The sequence below is a fragment of the Pseudonaja textilis genome, chromosome Z, assembly GCF_049901715.1.
Source record: "Pseudonaja textilis isolate UNSWEBS1 chromosome Z, rPseTex1.2, whole genome shotgun sequence".
NCBI classification, from domain to species: Eukaryota; Metazoa; Chordata; class Lepidosauria; order Squamata; family Elapidae; genus Pseudonaja; species Pseudonaja textilis.
Window position 1 is genome coordinate 83,163,043 of NC_142008.1, and position 16,803 is coordinate 83,179,845.

Sequence of the window (16,803 nt, forward strand, 5' to 3'; positions counted from 1 at the left end):
GTGACAGCATGACCTGTGTTAATGGGAATAAATCCTATCAACCTTTCATCTTATTTGCAGGTGACTCATTGCCTGAGACCCGTTTCTCTAATTTTGGTTGTGATGATTACAACTACTTCCAACTGAGGAGAGGGATTGGCCATTCCATCCCTTCCATCCCATTTCCTACCCTGACAAGTTTTTGATTGTAATTTCAGGAGGGCCTGGCAGGAGAAAAGAAGACCACTAGGCCTCTGAAAACTTTCAAGTGTATTTTGAGCATTCTTGGCAAATCTTTGTACAATCCTTGGAGATTTATTCTGTGTATTTTTGAGGAATACTCAAAAATATTTTAAGTTTTTAAAAAAGGGAATTAATTGAATTATAGAAATGATAGAAATTCATCCCTTGATTCAGCTGATTATAAACAAGCTGGAAGGAGCTGCATATTTTGAAACCAAATATCTTCACAGCTGATGTAAGAAAGCGTGATTGTCTCTGTATGTGCGTGAATGTAATTGTAGTTAATGTGGCATGTAAAGAAGTATTCTTTCTAAAAAAAGTGACAACTTGTACTGGGAAGTTGTGGTTAAAGTATACTAACAGATTTATTACTTTGATGTAATAAAGGGGAACTGAAAGGTAATTACCATATATTTCTCAATGCTTCTGGGCTACTGTTGAAAATGAAACTGGAATGAACCAAATCAATTCCAGTATGTGAGGTTTATGCACCATACCAATTTTTAAAGGAAGAATAACAGAGAAAATTGAGAATGTGAGAGAAATTCTTTATGTTACACATCTGGAAACATTGCTTTTTATATTCGGATAGACATAATTTAATTTAATAAGGATCTCCAGTGACACTACTGTCAGAAGTAGGAGTGATAAGGGTGCATGGCAAAAACAGATTCATGTGCTCAAAAACTGAATGTTTAGGAATGGCATGGTTAATGCATCTGTACATGTGCATGTAAGTCTGCTTTTGCTTATTTTTTATAACAACTCTATTTCTAACTGATGTACCATGTACATGATTTCAGATGTGATTTAAGTGGTCTAGTGCAGGGGTCGACAACCTGCAGCTCTGGAGCTGCATGTGGCTCTTCCATCCCTCTGTGGCTTCCTGTCACCAGTCAGTGCCATAATTTTGAGAGGAGCTTCCGGTTTTGGGGTGGGAAGCATGGCATGCCAGGAGGAGACTCTATGGCAAGGGGTGGGTTTTCTGGTCAGCTCCACAAGGGGCAGTTAAGACAGGAAAAAGGATGCCATGCTAGGAGACTCTATGGTGGGGGAACCGGACTTCTGGCTGGCTCCATAATTGAACGTGGGGCTTCTGGTTAGTGTTTAAGGTTGCCGACACCTGGTCTAGAGACTATGTTGAATCCCTCAAGTTCAAATTCTAAAGCTAAGAAGATCCACCCTGCTCAAATACATGGAAGATGCCACTCAAAAGTTGTCTACTAGTGGCAAGAATAATAGGTGAAAAGTATCCACAAGTGACCCTCTTCCTCAACCTCACAAATAAGTGCACAGAGCCCCACCCCTTTACCATGCATTCTGGCTGACTCATTTATTGAAAGTTATCAGTTAACTGTGGCGGTGTGAAGTAGTGACTACAGCATATGTGATTTTTCAATGGCAGTGAGTGTGCTGAAAGTAAGAAGGAAAATGTCAATTAAAATGTAATTTGTATAACAAAATAAAATGAGAAGATACTTATCCAGAATTTTGTAATGGTGCTTTCAAAATTATACTTTAACACATGAATATGCTATAGACTCTAATTTTATAAAAACTAAATTGTTTAAATTTTTTAACTTTAATTAAAGAATAGTGAGCACTATATATCTGCCTTTTGAATTTTTGATAATTTGTTCAAAACTGGACACTGCATGTGAAATTATAGAGGTTGTTGAATGAGATTTTCTCTTTAGTCAGAAAACAAAGCTGCTTTGTTCTACCAATGTTTAACAAGAGCCGGGAAAAAATGCTCTTCAATAAAAGAAATAAAAGAAAAATAAAGTGGTTTTGATTTCCATAATTGTATGCAGGCATTAATTTGACCAGTTCATATTACAGAATTTTGTTCACCCTTGTACAGAATTGAGTTCAGAAGACAGAAAATTCCACAAAATAATTCGTGGCTTTGCTTGGGAAGATACATCCTTAAAGAGTTTCTTTCCTAAGAATCTTAATTATAGAATCAGATAATTATTGCAAATGATCTAATGCTTCTTGCCTTATTTAAAACCAGGATAGAGCTACGTGTATTGAGTAAGATCTCTGTAGGAGAAGAGCTGACTGTTTCCTATATAGACTTTCTCAATGTCAGTGAAGACCGAAAGCAGCAACTGAAAAAACAGTATTATTTTGACTGTACCTGTGAGCATTGCCAGAAAGGAATCAAAGATGACCTGATGTTGGCTTTGAAAGAAGGGAATGAAAAGGTAAGACTTTGACAAATTTCAGAATATTTCCAGGAATATAGATGGATAAGTACTGAATTGGTTATAGAAAGATTTAGGTTCAAATATGCCTTCAGCTGCCTGCCCGCCCTCTGCTCCATCCCCCACTGTAGCCAAACTGCTCTGTTCTGCATTCAGGGCGGAGCCAACTTACAACTACCACCCTCTGACACCCTGCTCATCCACCCACTTATAACAGCTCTTGCTCTGCCCATTGCTTCTCTCTTCTGACAATTCGCTCACTCTCCATCTAGTGCCTGCGGTGAGTTATACCCACAGCAAATTTCACAAGATGTCTTGTGAAGAAATGGTGGCAGTGAACTGGCAGAAAGAATTTGGTGGTGGCAAAAAGGCTGCCCGCAGCTCGCTACACTGAACTAGTGGCATTGAGTCATCACAGAAAGCTGGAGAAAGCTGTGGCCCATATAGATGATGGGAATAAGCAAAATTCCTACTAATGCTGATTTTATTTCAGCTGCCTGACTTTTCATAGTATAAGAAGGACCATTTTGACCACTAAATCCAACTCTCTGCCCAGGATTTAATTTAATTTTTATTTAACCCAGATTAAAATATCTTGGACAGATTATTGTTTAGTCTGCACTTTAATGTACCCAGTAAAAAGAAGGCTACCATCTCTCTAGATAACTGGTGGTACTGTCAGATTTCTCTTAATGTTTGGAAATTTTTTTCTAATATTCAAATGGTTTTGCATTTCTGTAACTTACTCTTATTATTATTATTTTCCTCTACCCTCCGGGAAAAGAGAATAAATGTTAGTTTTCCTTTATGTGACACCCTTTCATCTGTTTGAAGCATGCCATCAAAATATCTCTGTGTCTTTTCTCAAAACTCAAAACATCTTCCTTCAGTCTTCTTAATACTCTTAGGAGTTTAATTTCGTACAGTAAAACAGTTTTGTGTGGGAAAATCAAAGACAGTTTTGTGTCTGTGTTCTGTACCATATTCAGAAAATTTCAATAGGTTCTTGTGATTTCTTGTTCATCTCTGTTCATCTTCATTATTGTTCTTTGAATCTGTTTCAGTTGAAAAAAATGAGCTAAAGTGAATCTTGCAAGGTTTGTTCCAAGACATTATTATCTTGATAATAAAAAGAAAATTGGATTTGCTTTATGATGTTCTTTGATAAGAAAAATGAGGAAGCACATGCTAATATCTTTCGCTTATTTCTCACAGATATCTCAAGAAATGGTGAAAGAGGTCATTCAGTTTTCTAAGGAAACCATGAAAAAAGTTGAAGCAGCTCGTTCTGATGGGATATACCATGAAGTAAGTTATTGGACACCAGATTTTCTGCAATGATTTCCTTCACGATAATTTAAGTGTTACAGGGAAATTTTCTTCCATCTCCCTAGGACTCCATAGCAGTGTGGGCCATCTGAACCCCTTTTCTGTGAATTTCAAAATTCAGCAAAAAAAAAAAAAAAGGCCAAATAATGGCAATTGTCTGTCATTTTTAAAATAAGGAAACAAAAGTTCTTAGGAAAATGATCTTTCCAAAGTAGTTAAAAATGGAACAAAAAGCTCAGTCTTGTTGCTTCTAGGAATTGTGTCCTGCTTATTGTAAAAAAAAGAAAGATTTTTTTTTAAAAAGTGTATCCTCACCCTGCCAAAAATTTGCCAGCTCCTGCTTCATAGTATGGGACTTTTTGACAACCAAGGGAAACTTGATACAAGTTTTACATTTAATGTTCAAAATAAAATATTTTCCATACATTATCTTCAGATACATCTGTCATTATGTATCTTCCTTCCCAAGAGGATTGTATGTGTGATGGCACCCCATTTTTGAGCAAAGTGCATTATATATTCTACTGTTCCCCATCCCTACCAATCTAGAGTTAAGATGTCATTGAGGCCATTATGATAAACCATCATTTTCTGATGTTTTTTTTGTACCAGTAGTTTTGCTTTTTGTTTTGCATTTGGATTTTAGCAAGATCATCCTTCATGAATATTTGTCTCTTTATATTATTGTATCATAATTACTTCAAATTACAGATAGAAAGACAGACAGATAGACAGACAGACAAACATATAGACATAAATATATGAATGAAATTCCCATTTTGCTTCATCTCAGCAGGAAAGGCAATCTAAAAGGCATCCTCTTAAATTAATTAGTACAGAGGGTCAGCTAAGACTGGCTGTCTCAATAGAGATTTTGACCAAAGTATAAAATAGTATAAAGTACAAAATTTATATTGGTTTTGTCTTTTCAACTTTTACACTTGTGGGAGATTAAAAATGTGTAGCTGCCTTTTGGGGAAATGTTGATTGAAGTGATGGCGCTAATCTTCACAAAATAAACATAACTTTTGTTCATTAGATTAACTCCAGATAATATAAACTATAAACATATAGGTTTTTTTTTAATTCTGTCCCATTATTGGTTTAAATCTATGAAATTTATGCACGTTTATAACAAGTATTTCAATTACTACAGCCAAAGATCAGTAAAAAATGCTACCTGTACAAAAAAAACTACATAATATGTAACAATAAATACCATTAATGCAGATTTAAAAGTTATCATCTCCGCCACGCTCCATTTTTTGCCTCCTGGGCCTCAGGGAAGCCTCCTGGGAAGTCATTTTTGCTTCAAAAAGGTTTCCCTGAGGCCCAGGAGGCAAAAAATGGAGTCCCCCGCACCCGTTTTTTGCGTCCTGGGCCTCATAGAAGTCTCCTGGGTGAAGCAGTAAGACAGCGAGAGGGATCCCAGCACAGCTGATGTTGGAACAGCTGATCATCGGGAAGAAAAAGAAGAAGAAATACCATAAGGAGTGACTGGGCGGGGTGGAGCGGGTGGGGGAGAATGCAGTCAGTGATGTGCGTGATGTTGTGCATGCATGATAAGGACTGACTGGGTGGGGAGGGGAGGGTTGGGCAGAGAGGGGCAGGGCCAGCCAGGAGCATGATTTACTCGTTCTCCAAACTGGGAAGAATCATAACCACTGGTTCTATAGAACTGGTCCAAACTGGTAGAATCCCATCCCTGGGATTATCTTTCCTATATAATCTAGTTTTCTACCTACTCAAATATTGACTGCGAAGATGAAGATTGGTGAGTTTCTGCTTACAGAATATTACTCTTTCAAGCCCACAGAAACCAACAAAATACTGAGATAACATTTCTTCAAGATCTAATTCAATTTAATTTAATTTAATAATGATAGGGAATATTTAGTTAAGTGTTCATGTGCATAAAATAACTCACCAGTGACATGAAAGAACTTGACTATTAAAGCTTCTTTCCAGTCCCTCCCATATAATGCACAATTGGAAGAATCCAAGGGACGGAGTCCATGCCTCCAGAGAGGTCCAGGATGCATAGCCTGTAAAGACAGTTGATGAACTACCTGGTCCTTTAAAGTGTAAAAGGAAGGCAGATGAAATAAAGAAAGAGACATTTCTGATGCTCGTGTTGCCATATCATAAAAGCTCCTGGGACAAATCTGCTATTTTATAGTTTTATAGTTGCAAAAGACATTGACCTCAGTTTTATTTAGTGTTAGGTAATTAGTAAGATTAGCAACAGTAAAAACAAACCAGAAAAATCCATATCAACCTCCAAACAATACAAGTGAGAATCTTAATAGTAGTTTAACTTAGCTGTTCGTACACAAATAAAAAAATAAAATCTTAATATCAATGCAACCTGAACATCCCACATACTGAAAGAGCTCAGGTTTAATGGCTTTTCTAACAACAATAATTTGGAGTCACACTTAAAATACTGTATATAAAAATGTAGAACTGTACCCAATGTTATTGCATTATTATTGCACCAACATAGAACTATTTCTCTGCATTTATTCCAGATGAATTATAAAACTCCTTTTTTTAATTATGGTGGGACTAATTACAGGAACAACTCATATCCACACTCAAAACTGATCAGTCATTAGAGCTAGGCAGGGGTAGGATTCAATTTTTTTAACAACCGGTTCTGTGGGTGTGGCTTAGATGGTGGGCTTGGCTTAGTGGTCATGTGACTGGGCGGACATGGCTTGGTGGTCATGTTATGGCTGGGTGTGGCCAACTCAATATCACTCACATCGAGGCACGCATCTCCTCGCCTGGCCACTCAAGACTGTGGGGATGCTGCAACAGTCGTAAGTGTAAAAAAGGGACATAAGTCTCTTTTTTCAGTGCCATTGTAACACACAAGCGAAGTACCAGCAAAGGAAGGGAAAAAAACTCTAGAGAGGTTCCTGAGCCAGGAAATCTAGTCCTGCCAAGAATGTAATAAGGGTTAACGGAGAGGCAGTTTCTGTAAGCAACACCAAAATGTTTCCTTCCTGCCTTCCTTACAGGATTAGGCCAATAATTTCTTCTAACAACCGGTTCTCCGAACTGCTTAGGATGTTAACAACTGGTTCTAGCGAATAGGTGCTGGTAGAATCCCACTCCTGAAGCTAGGCCTCTTTATTCTATCCAGTCCCTCTTTTTTGATTATTTTGTTCTTGTGGTTGTGACAGGTGGTGAAATTGTGCCGAGAGTGTCTAACAAGGCAGGAACCAGTGCTGGGAGAAACCAATATTTATCTGCTGCGGATTCTTAGCATCTTGTCTGAAGTTCTCTCTTACCTCCAGCTCTTCGATGAGGCTTCTGGCTATTCAAAACAGATGGTGGATGGTTACCTGTATGTGACCAGAGTCTCTTTCTTTTCTCTTCTTCAGTAAACCTATTTATAGAAATGAGAAAAATAAACAGACTTGGTAACCCTCTTTTACGTAATCACAAAAATACCCATATGAGGTATTGAAGCAATAATGAGGGAAAGCATTTATGATTCTTAGAAATTAATATAACCAAGTTAGTGTTGTAACAATATAAGGGCTAAATCTATCAATTCTGCTTTCAAGTGGAAAGATCATAAAAATATTTAAAATAAGTAAAATGTAGAGTGTTTATTCTCCCCCTGTATATATGTAACCAAAATAGAATTCTTCCTTAGTCCCAGATAAATTTGCAATTGTGGTACAAATCTTGGATTCCCCTTCGGGGTGGTTGCAAATGGGTTAGTAGTTTGCTGTTTTCCTCTTTGCATATGTGTGTTCAGTAGATTACTATCTATCCACAATATCATTTTTAAAACAGTAAGCTGCACTCGGCAAAGAACTATGGAAGCCTCCCTTTTTTACCCCCTCCTCACTCTTTGATCTGTTTCTTGAAAATGCAGCCACATTTAAAACTTGCACATATAGGAGATTATCTGAAGGACTGAAGGAATATTGAATATTACCTAAGAAGCATTATAAATGCAACTCCTGATTGAAAAGAAGGATGGAAATTATTGTATTTCTTAACTTTCTTTCTTTTTTCTTTCCTTCCTCCTTTCTTTTGACTTGTCTTTTATTCCATGATAAGTTTTTAAATAAAAGTTCTTTTTAAAAAAGACTTATACAACATGCTTCTTCTCTTTCGCCCTCAGAAAGCTTTACCATCCCAAAAATGCCCAACTTGGGATGGCACTCATGAGAAGTGGAGTCACCCACTGGCATGCTGGGCTTATTGAAGCAGGCCATGGGATGCTTTGCAAAGCTTATGCTATTCTTTTGGTGACACATGGACCCACTCATCCAATTACCAAAGATCTGGAAGTAAGTGATTTTCAAGGGTGATGAAGCATCTTTTGGATTCAGAGATTAATAAATTTTTATTTGTGATGCTTACTGTCAAATTTTCTGGAATTGGATCTATCTAGCAATTTGTCTACATAAGAATTAGCAAATTTCCTGCCGTTCTCCATGACTAATAGTTGTTGAAGTAATATAAAGGTATAATTAATAGTGATAGAAGAATGTGGCGAATTGTTTATCAAATTGCATAGAGTACTGTGATAAGAATAGCTGCCTGTGATAGATTTAACTTTGAAAGTAAGGATTTCTTCCACAGACTACAGTTAGAATGGTATATAAAAAATGAATTTTCTGTGACTTGCAGTTTCTTTGCATTCATGTAGGCCATGCGTATTCAATCTGAGATGGAGCTACGCATGTTCCAACAAAATGAATTTATGTATTACAAGATGAGAGAGGCAGCTCTGAAGAACCAAAAGATCCAGATCATGCCTGAGCCCACCAGTGAGGTTTCAGTTGGCCTCTTTCAGAAGAAGCAATAATAAGCTCCTTTGCTGATCTGAATATATACCCCCATATTCCTGCAGCTACTGCACCATCAGCATTTCTTCTGTTAAGAGAAAGACTGATATATGAAGGGGGAAAATATTTTATCCTGAATGTTGGCTTCCAAAGGACAAATGTAGTTGGAAAAATGTCATATATTTTATCATATTGATTTAGATATGTTCACACAATGCATCTTCACAATTATTAATAAAACTGTTGCAGTAATATGTATCTTTAACACAATTCGTTTACAGTTGGTACATATATACAAAAATGTCATTTTGTTCTGTTTCCTATGTTTCTGTTGAAAGTAGGATTGTTGAAATAATGTGATGAAGAAAAAATTGCATACAGAAAGTTAAGGTACAGTGTTCCCTCCATAAATTAGTTGAAAACTTCCTATAGACTGAGTTTTAGCTGTCAAAATTTTATTATTAGCTTTTCATACGGTTCTTAGTGATCCTTCCTTCCTTGGTATGACTTGAAATAATGAAGATTGCATGGATTAAGGGCGTGCAAAGATTAGAAACTGATCCTCAGCTCAGGAGAATGGCTCCTCCCAATCTAGAGGCAAAATTATCAGAAGGAGTCTGATTTTTCTTTCCTCAGTCTGGGGGAATAGATCATCATGATTTCTTTCCAATTTTACACCATGAATCAGCAAATATTACACTCCATTACCTAGAATGAGAAGAACAAATACTATCAGGCTATCATTTTTTTTCAAAAAGATCAGTGATATGGAATTTGGGGGAACAAAAACAGAGAGAAGCTTTTAAGGATGTCAAGTTTAACTGACTACAAATCAATTTAGAGGTTTAAGTAAACTATAAAGGGCAATCAAGAAAGAAGGGGAAGCAGGAGATGAATGGTGAAAATCCATGTGGGAGAGGATTTTGCACAGAGACAAAATGAGTTAGACATTTTCATTACAGCTATAGGTAACAATTGATGAATATACTTTTACTGGAATTATACAAATAATAATGCTTAAATTTAGAGTTCCTACAGCACGGTTCTTGCTCCTAACTCAGTGTGAACCATAGTGCTTTCCATTCCATATTTTAGATTGAGATAAGAGTTTTGTGTACATGAAATTATGACCAAATTGTTAAATGTCTTGATCTTAATAGGCAAAATGTGCACAGTACATCTGTACTGTTTTGGCAAATAGGAAAACAATTGCATAATATAGTTATTTCAACTCATTTTATTAGCAAGCATGTGCAAGAGGTATATGAATGAACATGCACACACATACACACAAATGTTGGATTTCTTGCATGATTTAAGACATAAGATTGGCATTCTTTTGAAGAACTCTTCCTATCACAAAATGGATATTCAGGTTTCTTTGTAATAATGAATGAACCTGGTAGCAGCAATAAAACTTTAATAATGAAATCAGCTAAAGAAGTTAATATATAAAAGAAATCTCTCTAAAGAAGTCTCCCTAAAGAGCCAAGGTTTAGGAGAAGTTATGAATTGTTTCATGCAACTGTCATAAAAGCATTTGGGAATAATATTTTTCATGACATTTTTTTTTGCTTCCTTTTGCACAAACCCAGGAAGATATAGACAGAGGCATGTCTTAGTATCAAAATGGAGTGAAAATAAAACTTCACAACATATTAGGTGTTATGGGGACTGGTAGAAGGTTAAAGGGAGCAAAGATCTAAGGAATATACAGTACATTCAGAAAGTACAGACCTCCTTCACTTGTATCAATTTTGTTATACTGTAGCCTGATTCTGCAGTTGTTGAAATTCATTTTTTTTTTCATTAATCTACACTCAGTACCCCATAATGACAAAGTGAAAACAGAATTTTAGAAATGTCAGTAAATTTATTAAAAAGAAAAAAAACTGAAATATCATATTAGCCTAAGTATTCAGACCCTTTGCAACACGTGAAATTTAGCACTGGTGCCTCCCATTTCTCTTGATGTTGCTGACATGTTTCCACACCTTGACTCCAAAGTCAACCTGTGGTAAATTAAATTGATTGGACATGATTTGGAAAGGCATATACCTCTCTATAGAAGGCCTCACAGCTGATAGTACATATTGTAGGAAACAGAGGTGGTATTCTGGAGAACTGGTAATGAAAATTTTGAGTAGTTCGGAGAACCAGAAAATACCACCTCTGACTGGCCCTGCCCCTATCTATTCTCTACCTCCTGAGTCCCACCTGATCAGATGGATCTCCTTTTGTTGCCCTGCACAGGAGAATGGAACTGGAAAGCAGGTTAGTGGGGTGAGGAGGTAATGGAGATTTTACAATATCCTTCCCCTGCCATGCCTACCAAGCCACACCACGCCCACCAAGCCACATCCACAGAACCAGTAGTAAAATTTTTGAATCCCACCATTGGTAGGAAAGCAAAAGCCATGAAGTCAAAGGAACTACCTACAAACCTCAACAATAGGATTATTGCAAGGCACAGATCTGGGGAAGGCTACAACAAAATTTCCGCTGCACTGAAGTTTCCTAAGAGCATAATAGCCTCCATAATTCTCAAATGGAAGTAGCTTGGCACAATCAGGACTCTTCTAAGAGCTGGTCACCCAGTCAAACTAAGCAATCAGGTAAGAAGGGACTTATTAAGAGAGATGATCAAAAACCCAGTTGTTACTCTGACTGAGCTCCAGAGATCCTGTGTGGAGATGGGACAGAGTTCCAGAAGAACAACCACTACTGCAGCCTTCCACCAATCTGGGCTTTATGGTAGAGTTGCTGGATGGAAGGTTCTCCTCAGTGCCAAACACATGAATGCCCCCAAAAAGCACTTGAAAGACTTTCAGATTGTGAGGAACAAAATTGTTTTGTCTTATGAAACCAAGATTGAACTGTTTGGCCTCAATTCTAAATGTTATGTCTGGAGAAAACCAGGCACCACTCATCACCTGCCCAAGAGCATCCCATGATGTAGTGAGTGAAGGACTGTTATTTGTATGCTGTAAGAAGCTATGGTAATACAACATATATAGCCATTCAAATATCTGTCTAGAAATATTTAAATGTCCCAAATTTATCAAAGTTGTATCCATACACAAGTTAGGGTTAGGGTTATAGTAGGAAAAGCCAACCAACTATATTTTTAGTTTTCTATATTTTCTTGTTAAGAAGTAAATTGAAAGATATGTTTCCTCTGTCAGGAACATGAAGGCTTTATATTTCAATCAGAATCTGAGAGATTAAAGCAAGAGAATGTATCACTCTATCCTGTTTTATCTCTATGTGCAAATGAAGAACAACTCATGTCTCAAAGCAGAGGACCCAGGGATTGTATTATGCTGATAGTGATAATGGTATGTAAGCTGTAAAATAGGAAACAGGTAAGCCTGGTACAATAGGCTAAATCTATGGTATAATATTTATTTCATTCTGCCTAGAATTTCTGAAATGATGCAAGCCAGTGTAGAAAGTCAGCACCTACCCCACCTAGGTGCTGACTTTCTATACTGGTTTGCATCATTTGAATAATGGAATATTTGGGGAAATATTTTTTAAAAGCATATTTCCTCTATTGGAGAAATGGAGAAACATGTTTTTAGAGGCAGAAAGCAGTCTCTCTGCCCCCCAAGCAGAAACTGAGGAGGCAGCTTTTAGAAATGCAGATGTGGTAATCCATTCAAGACAGGATATTTTGAAATTCACTGCAGCAAAGTCTGAACAAAGGCAGAATGGTAGGATTAAAAGCAGCCCGCTCACTCAAGAGCCAAAACAGGAAGAAAGCCATTAAGCCACAGTAACAACTTCCCAACACCCTTTCAGAACACAAGCCCCTTCATTGCACTATCCCAGAGCAATCCAAACTTCACCTGGGAGCTCAGATAAACAATAAACCAGAGGCTGTCCAGTTCAGAAAGATTTTTAGTTTTTTTTTACTCAGTTGTTTTTCCAAATCTTACCTGTTTCTTTTAAGATCTGTACATTAATTTAGGCATATCGGCAGAAATATATTCCATTACATTCTCTATATTAAACTATCTCTAAGAAGATGGATTTCCTGTAAGCAGAAGTTGTGAAAACATTCAAAACTTCCTGAGAAATAATCAGATTTTTTTAAAAAAGACAAGAATTTGGCTTCCATGAATTTATGTTTCTTTTGTTTCCATTACACACTTAAGTTTATAAAATTTTAAACTTTATTTCAAAGCCTTAGTTAATTCAGCTAGACTTATTTGTCAATAGCTATATACAGTGCTATTGATAATAAATATTTCCTATTGAAATTATTAGGACTTAAAATACTTGAATTTGGGCAATGCCGATGATGAAAACATTCATTAATGATTTCTGGCAGAGATCAATAGAATTTGATAGTCAAACAATCTTTATTGTTCATCAGGATACCTATAAGATATTCACAAAGGAATATAGTAAAGTTCTTGTGTAATTGAAGAGCAAAACCAAGTCATAAAGAATCTTCTGCTTTCCTTTCCTAGGTCTATAAGTGTGTACGTTTATTCCCTTATACATTCCATCATGTTCTCCAGAAGGCTATGGGATATTTTGCTTCAGCAAAGCAAACATAATTTGAAATTATTTGAGTTTTTAAAATTAAAGTGTTAATTGAATCTCATACCAGTCGGTAACAGATGCAAATAGATATGTGGATCTAACATTTGAGTAAATTGGATCAATGCCTTTTTTCCCATGTACGCAGAATTATTTCAATATATCATGATTTATGAAAGTAAATATATCACCTTAACATTCTCATTTTATATGTATATTTCATATTTTTGAGACCATAGAATTGCTATGTGTTAGGAATATAAGTAACCTAACAGGTATTTGGGTTGGAAATATATAAACCAGGATAGACATTTTAATACTGTAGCTTTAAGAGAGTCCTGGAGGTGTAATTGGGTGTGGTTTCTCAAAGGCCATAAGATGGAGCCAGAAACCTGGGTTGTTTAGTCTTAGTCTCAGAAGAAGTCTCAGTGAGTCTCTGTTTCCTTCTGTTGGAGAGTATTACTGTTCCTCCATTCTTCCTAACTGACTGATATTCATGGATTTGATGTAAGTCTGATACTGAACTGTTTTTGACAGTGGACTTTGATATTGGATTATCCCTGGATTGAAAACTGACTGATTTACTTATGAATGACTTTTGGACTGCTTGTTTTGGACTTTGCTTAAACCTTTCTGGAAGTAAAAAACCTACATTTACTGTACAGTGTATCTGTGTGCTGTGTGTGTATTATTCAAACACTTCTCTCAAATACGTCTCCCTGTATGTCCTCATTCTCCTAACGGGGAATTACCTCAACACTATGCACAAAAATAAAATAATGATAGTTACAACATGAACTAAAAAGGCTTGTGATTTAAAAAGTTATATTAAGCAAAAGCTGGTCCTTTTAGCCTTGCTTTTGTTTCTAACTGCTGCTTGTGATCTTGTTTCTCTACCTATACCTCGGAAATGTATATTTTTCCTATGGAGAATCCAACATTAAGTAAAATTTCTGGCTACTTCAAATTAGGAACTATGAAGAACTGCTCACCATGGTTGTCCTGCAAGGCTATAAAAAGAGAAGTTCGTAAACTGAAACATGTTGGTGGAGGAGCTGTAAAAAGGGTTTGTTTAACTTAATGGATCTCAAACTTCTATACTGTTAAGTTTGAGCAATGAGAGGCTGAACCAGAGCATGAGTGCAACAATACTTTATTATAACAATAAAGGGCTGACGCGTGCTTGCCACGCCTGGAACTGGCTCGCAGCAATCAGCAACTGGTTGGACCCCGCAGCCTGCTTTTATAGCTGGCTGCTGGGGAGATCCAACCAATGAGGAAAGGGGGAAGAACGCCCACACAAAGTGAGTGGACCTGAGTGAGAACTCCTAGAGTTCTCAGGACATAACACCCCTTCCCCCAGATGCGAACATGCATAGTCTTTGAGGTAGGCAGGAGGTTTATGTTGGCGCCCGGAACGGCGAGCTCTGGAACATCGTCTGTCCGGTCCGGGGTCTGCCTGGGAAGGCAGAGTCGGCAAAGTGTCACCAGTGTGCCCTCGGTTTGGGCCTGCCCGGGCCTGTGAGGGTTGATCACTGGGGATGTGCTCCCGAGACTGGATCGGGCTGGTCAACTGTCTGGGCGCCGCTGTCTGTGTTCGGGCTGAACCGGCTGTAGGTGTGAACTGATCGCTGGCGTGATGTGGATGTGAGGCTGAGGATGAAGCCTCCCTCGCCTTGTGCCTCTGGGTCCCTGCTGGCGAATGGTGCTGAGGCGTCTCACGCAGTTGGTCTATGTGCCTTCTCCAGACGCGGCCATCCTCCAGTCTGACCCGATACGACCGCTGCCCGGTGATGGCTCACGATCTCGCCCGGGATCCACAGGGGGTCTCCAGCGAAGTTCCTCGCAAAACTGGCTCCTGTAAGATAAAATGTCTAACCCCGATGTGGAAGCGAGGGGAGAGTCAGGGCAGTATTGTGGGTGTAGTCTGTCCAATACAGTCCTCAGACGCCTGCCCATCAGGAGCTCAGCTGGGGACTTATTGGTGACTGAACAAGGAGTTGAGTGCTGGCTCATCAGGAACCGCGAGAGTTTGTGGTGCCAGTCATCCTTGTTGAACCTTGCCAGGGCTTCTTTAGTGGTCCTGACGGCCCTTTCAGCCAATCCGTTACTGGCAGGATGAAATGGGGCTGTGAAAATGTGGCGGATACCCAGGTTGGCAGCGAAATGGCTGAACTCAGTCGATGCGACTGTGGGCCATTGTCGGAGACAATGGAGTCGGGTAGCCCGGGCGCTACTTAACAGGCGTGTTAACACGCTGGTGATTGCTAGTGTGGTGGTCGTGGATAGCTGTGCTACGTCAATCCATTTGGAATAGGCGTCCACGACCACTAGGAACATCTTCCCATGCAGAGGGCCGCCAGGTCGATGTGAATTCTGGATCAAGGAGCGCTGGCGCTTCCCATCTAGTAGGGGTGGCAATGGGGGAGCAGGACGGGATTCCTGGCAATTGCTGCAGGAACTTACCCAATTGACAATGTCCTCGCTCCAGACCCGCCACCACATCGTAGCTGCGTGCTAACGCCTTCATTCTCACGATGCCAGGATGTCCCTCGTGCAACGCTTCCAGAACTCGGGCACGCAGTGAGGCCGGGATGACCACCGAGTGCCCCATAGTAGACAGCCTTGCAGACTGGACAACTCCTGCATGCGAGTCTTAAAAGGTGTGAATTTGTTATCAACATTGCCACCGGCCACTCCTCCTCACCCAGTCGAGCACCTGGGCGAGCGCTTGGTCTGCCTTGGTTTTAGCAGCAATGTCCAGGGCAGTGATGGGTAGGTCCAACTGGGTGATCTCGAAAAAAGCGTGGACAGGAGCAGGGTCTTCAGCCGGGCCGGCAAGGCAGCGACTGAGTGCGCCAGCGTGGGACAGTGTTTTACCCGGGCGGTGTATAAGTCTGTAGGAGTAGGCTGCTAGGAAGAGAGTCCACCTTGTCATCCTAGGGGAGAGGACTTGAGGGGTCTGCTTGTCCCCGGCTAGTAGGCCCAGGAGGAGTTTGTGGTCCGTGACCAGTTCGAAAAAATGGCCAAAAAGGAATTCGTGAAATTTTTTCACGGCTGCAACAGCTGCTAGGGCTTCCTTATCGATCTGGCTGTAATTGCGCTCCGTTGCAGAGAGCGCCCTTGAGAAAAAGGCGATGGGAGCCTCGGCGCCATTGGGAAGCCTGTGACTTAGTACCGCCCAATTCCAAAGGGGAGGCGTCCGCTGCCAGTACTAAAGGGAGGTTATAGGGTCGAATTGAATAAGTACCGCCTCTGACGTGAGTAGTGATTTGACGGCGTTAAAGGCATGGTCTTCCTTGCGCCCCAGTGCCACGGTGACTTTTTATCCGGTAATCTGTGTAGGGGTTCAGCTACTGATGCTTTATGGGGCAAAAAGGATGCGTAAAAGTTCAATAGCCCCAAGAACGCCTGTAGTTCAGTTTTGGAGGTTGGAGTGGGTGCCTCGTGGATTGCCTTAACCTTGGACTCCAGGGGGTGAATGCCAGAGGCGTCAATTTTATAACCCAGAAAGTCCACCTGTCTAGTGGCAATGGCACATTTTTCTTTTTTTCAACTTGAGGCCATGCTGTCTGAACCTCTCTAATACAGCTTGAACTCTTTGGAAGAGTTGGGGTCTGAAGATGTCGTCGAAGTAGGGTACTACACCAGGAGGCCCTGCAAAATCTGGCTCC

General features: G+C 39.3%; 1 protein-coding gene across 2 annotated transcripts in view; it reads left to right on the top strand.

Moving 5' to 3' along the window:
* SMYD1 (SET and MYND domain containing 1) overlaps positions 1-8,846 on the top strand; it is a 33,480-nt gene extending 24,634 nt beyond the window's left edge. For both annotated transcript variants that reach the window (XM_026717332.2, XM_087915385.1), the window contains 5 exons: positions 2,240-2,432; positions 3,648-3,740; positions 6,953-7,116; positions 7,909-8,077; positions 8,440-8,846. In XM_026717332.2, coding sequence (XP_026573117.1) covers positions 2,240-2,432; positions 3,648-3,740; positions 6,953-7,116; positions 7,909-8,077; positions 8,440-8,598 — 778 coding nt within the window. In that variant the 3' untranslated portion in view covers positions 8,599-8,846. The remainder of the gene's footprint in view (positions 1-2,239; positions 2,433-3,647; positions 3,741-6,952; positions 7,117-7,908; positions 8,078-8,439) is intronic.
* The last annotated feature ends 7,957 nt before the right edge of the window (positions 8,847-16,803 follow it).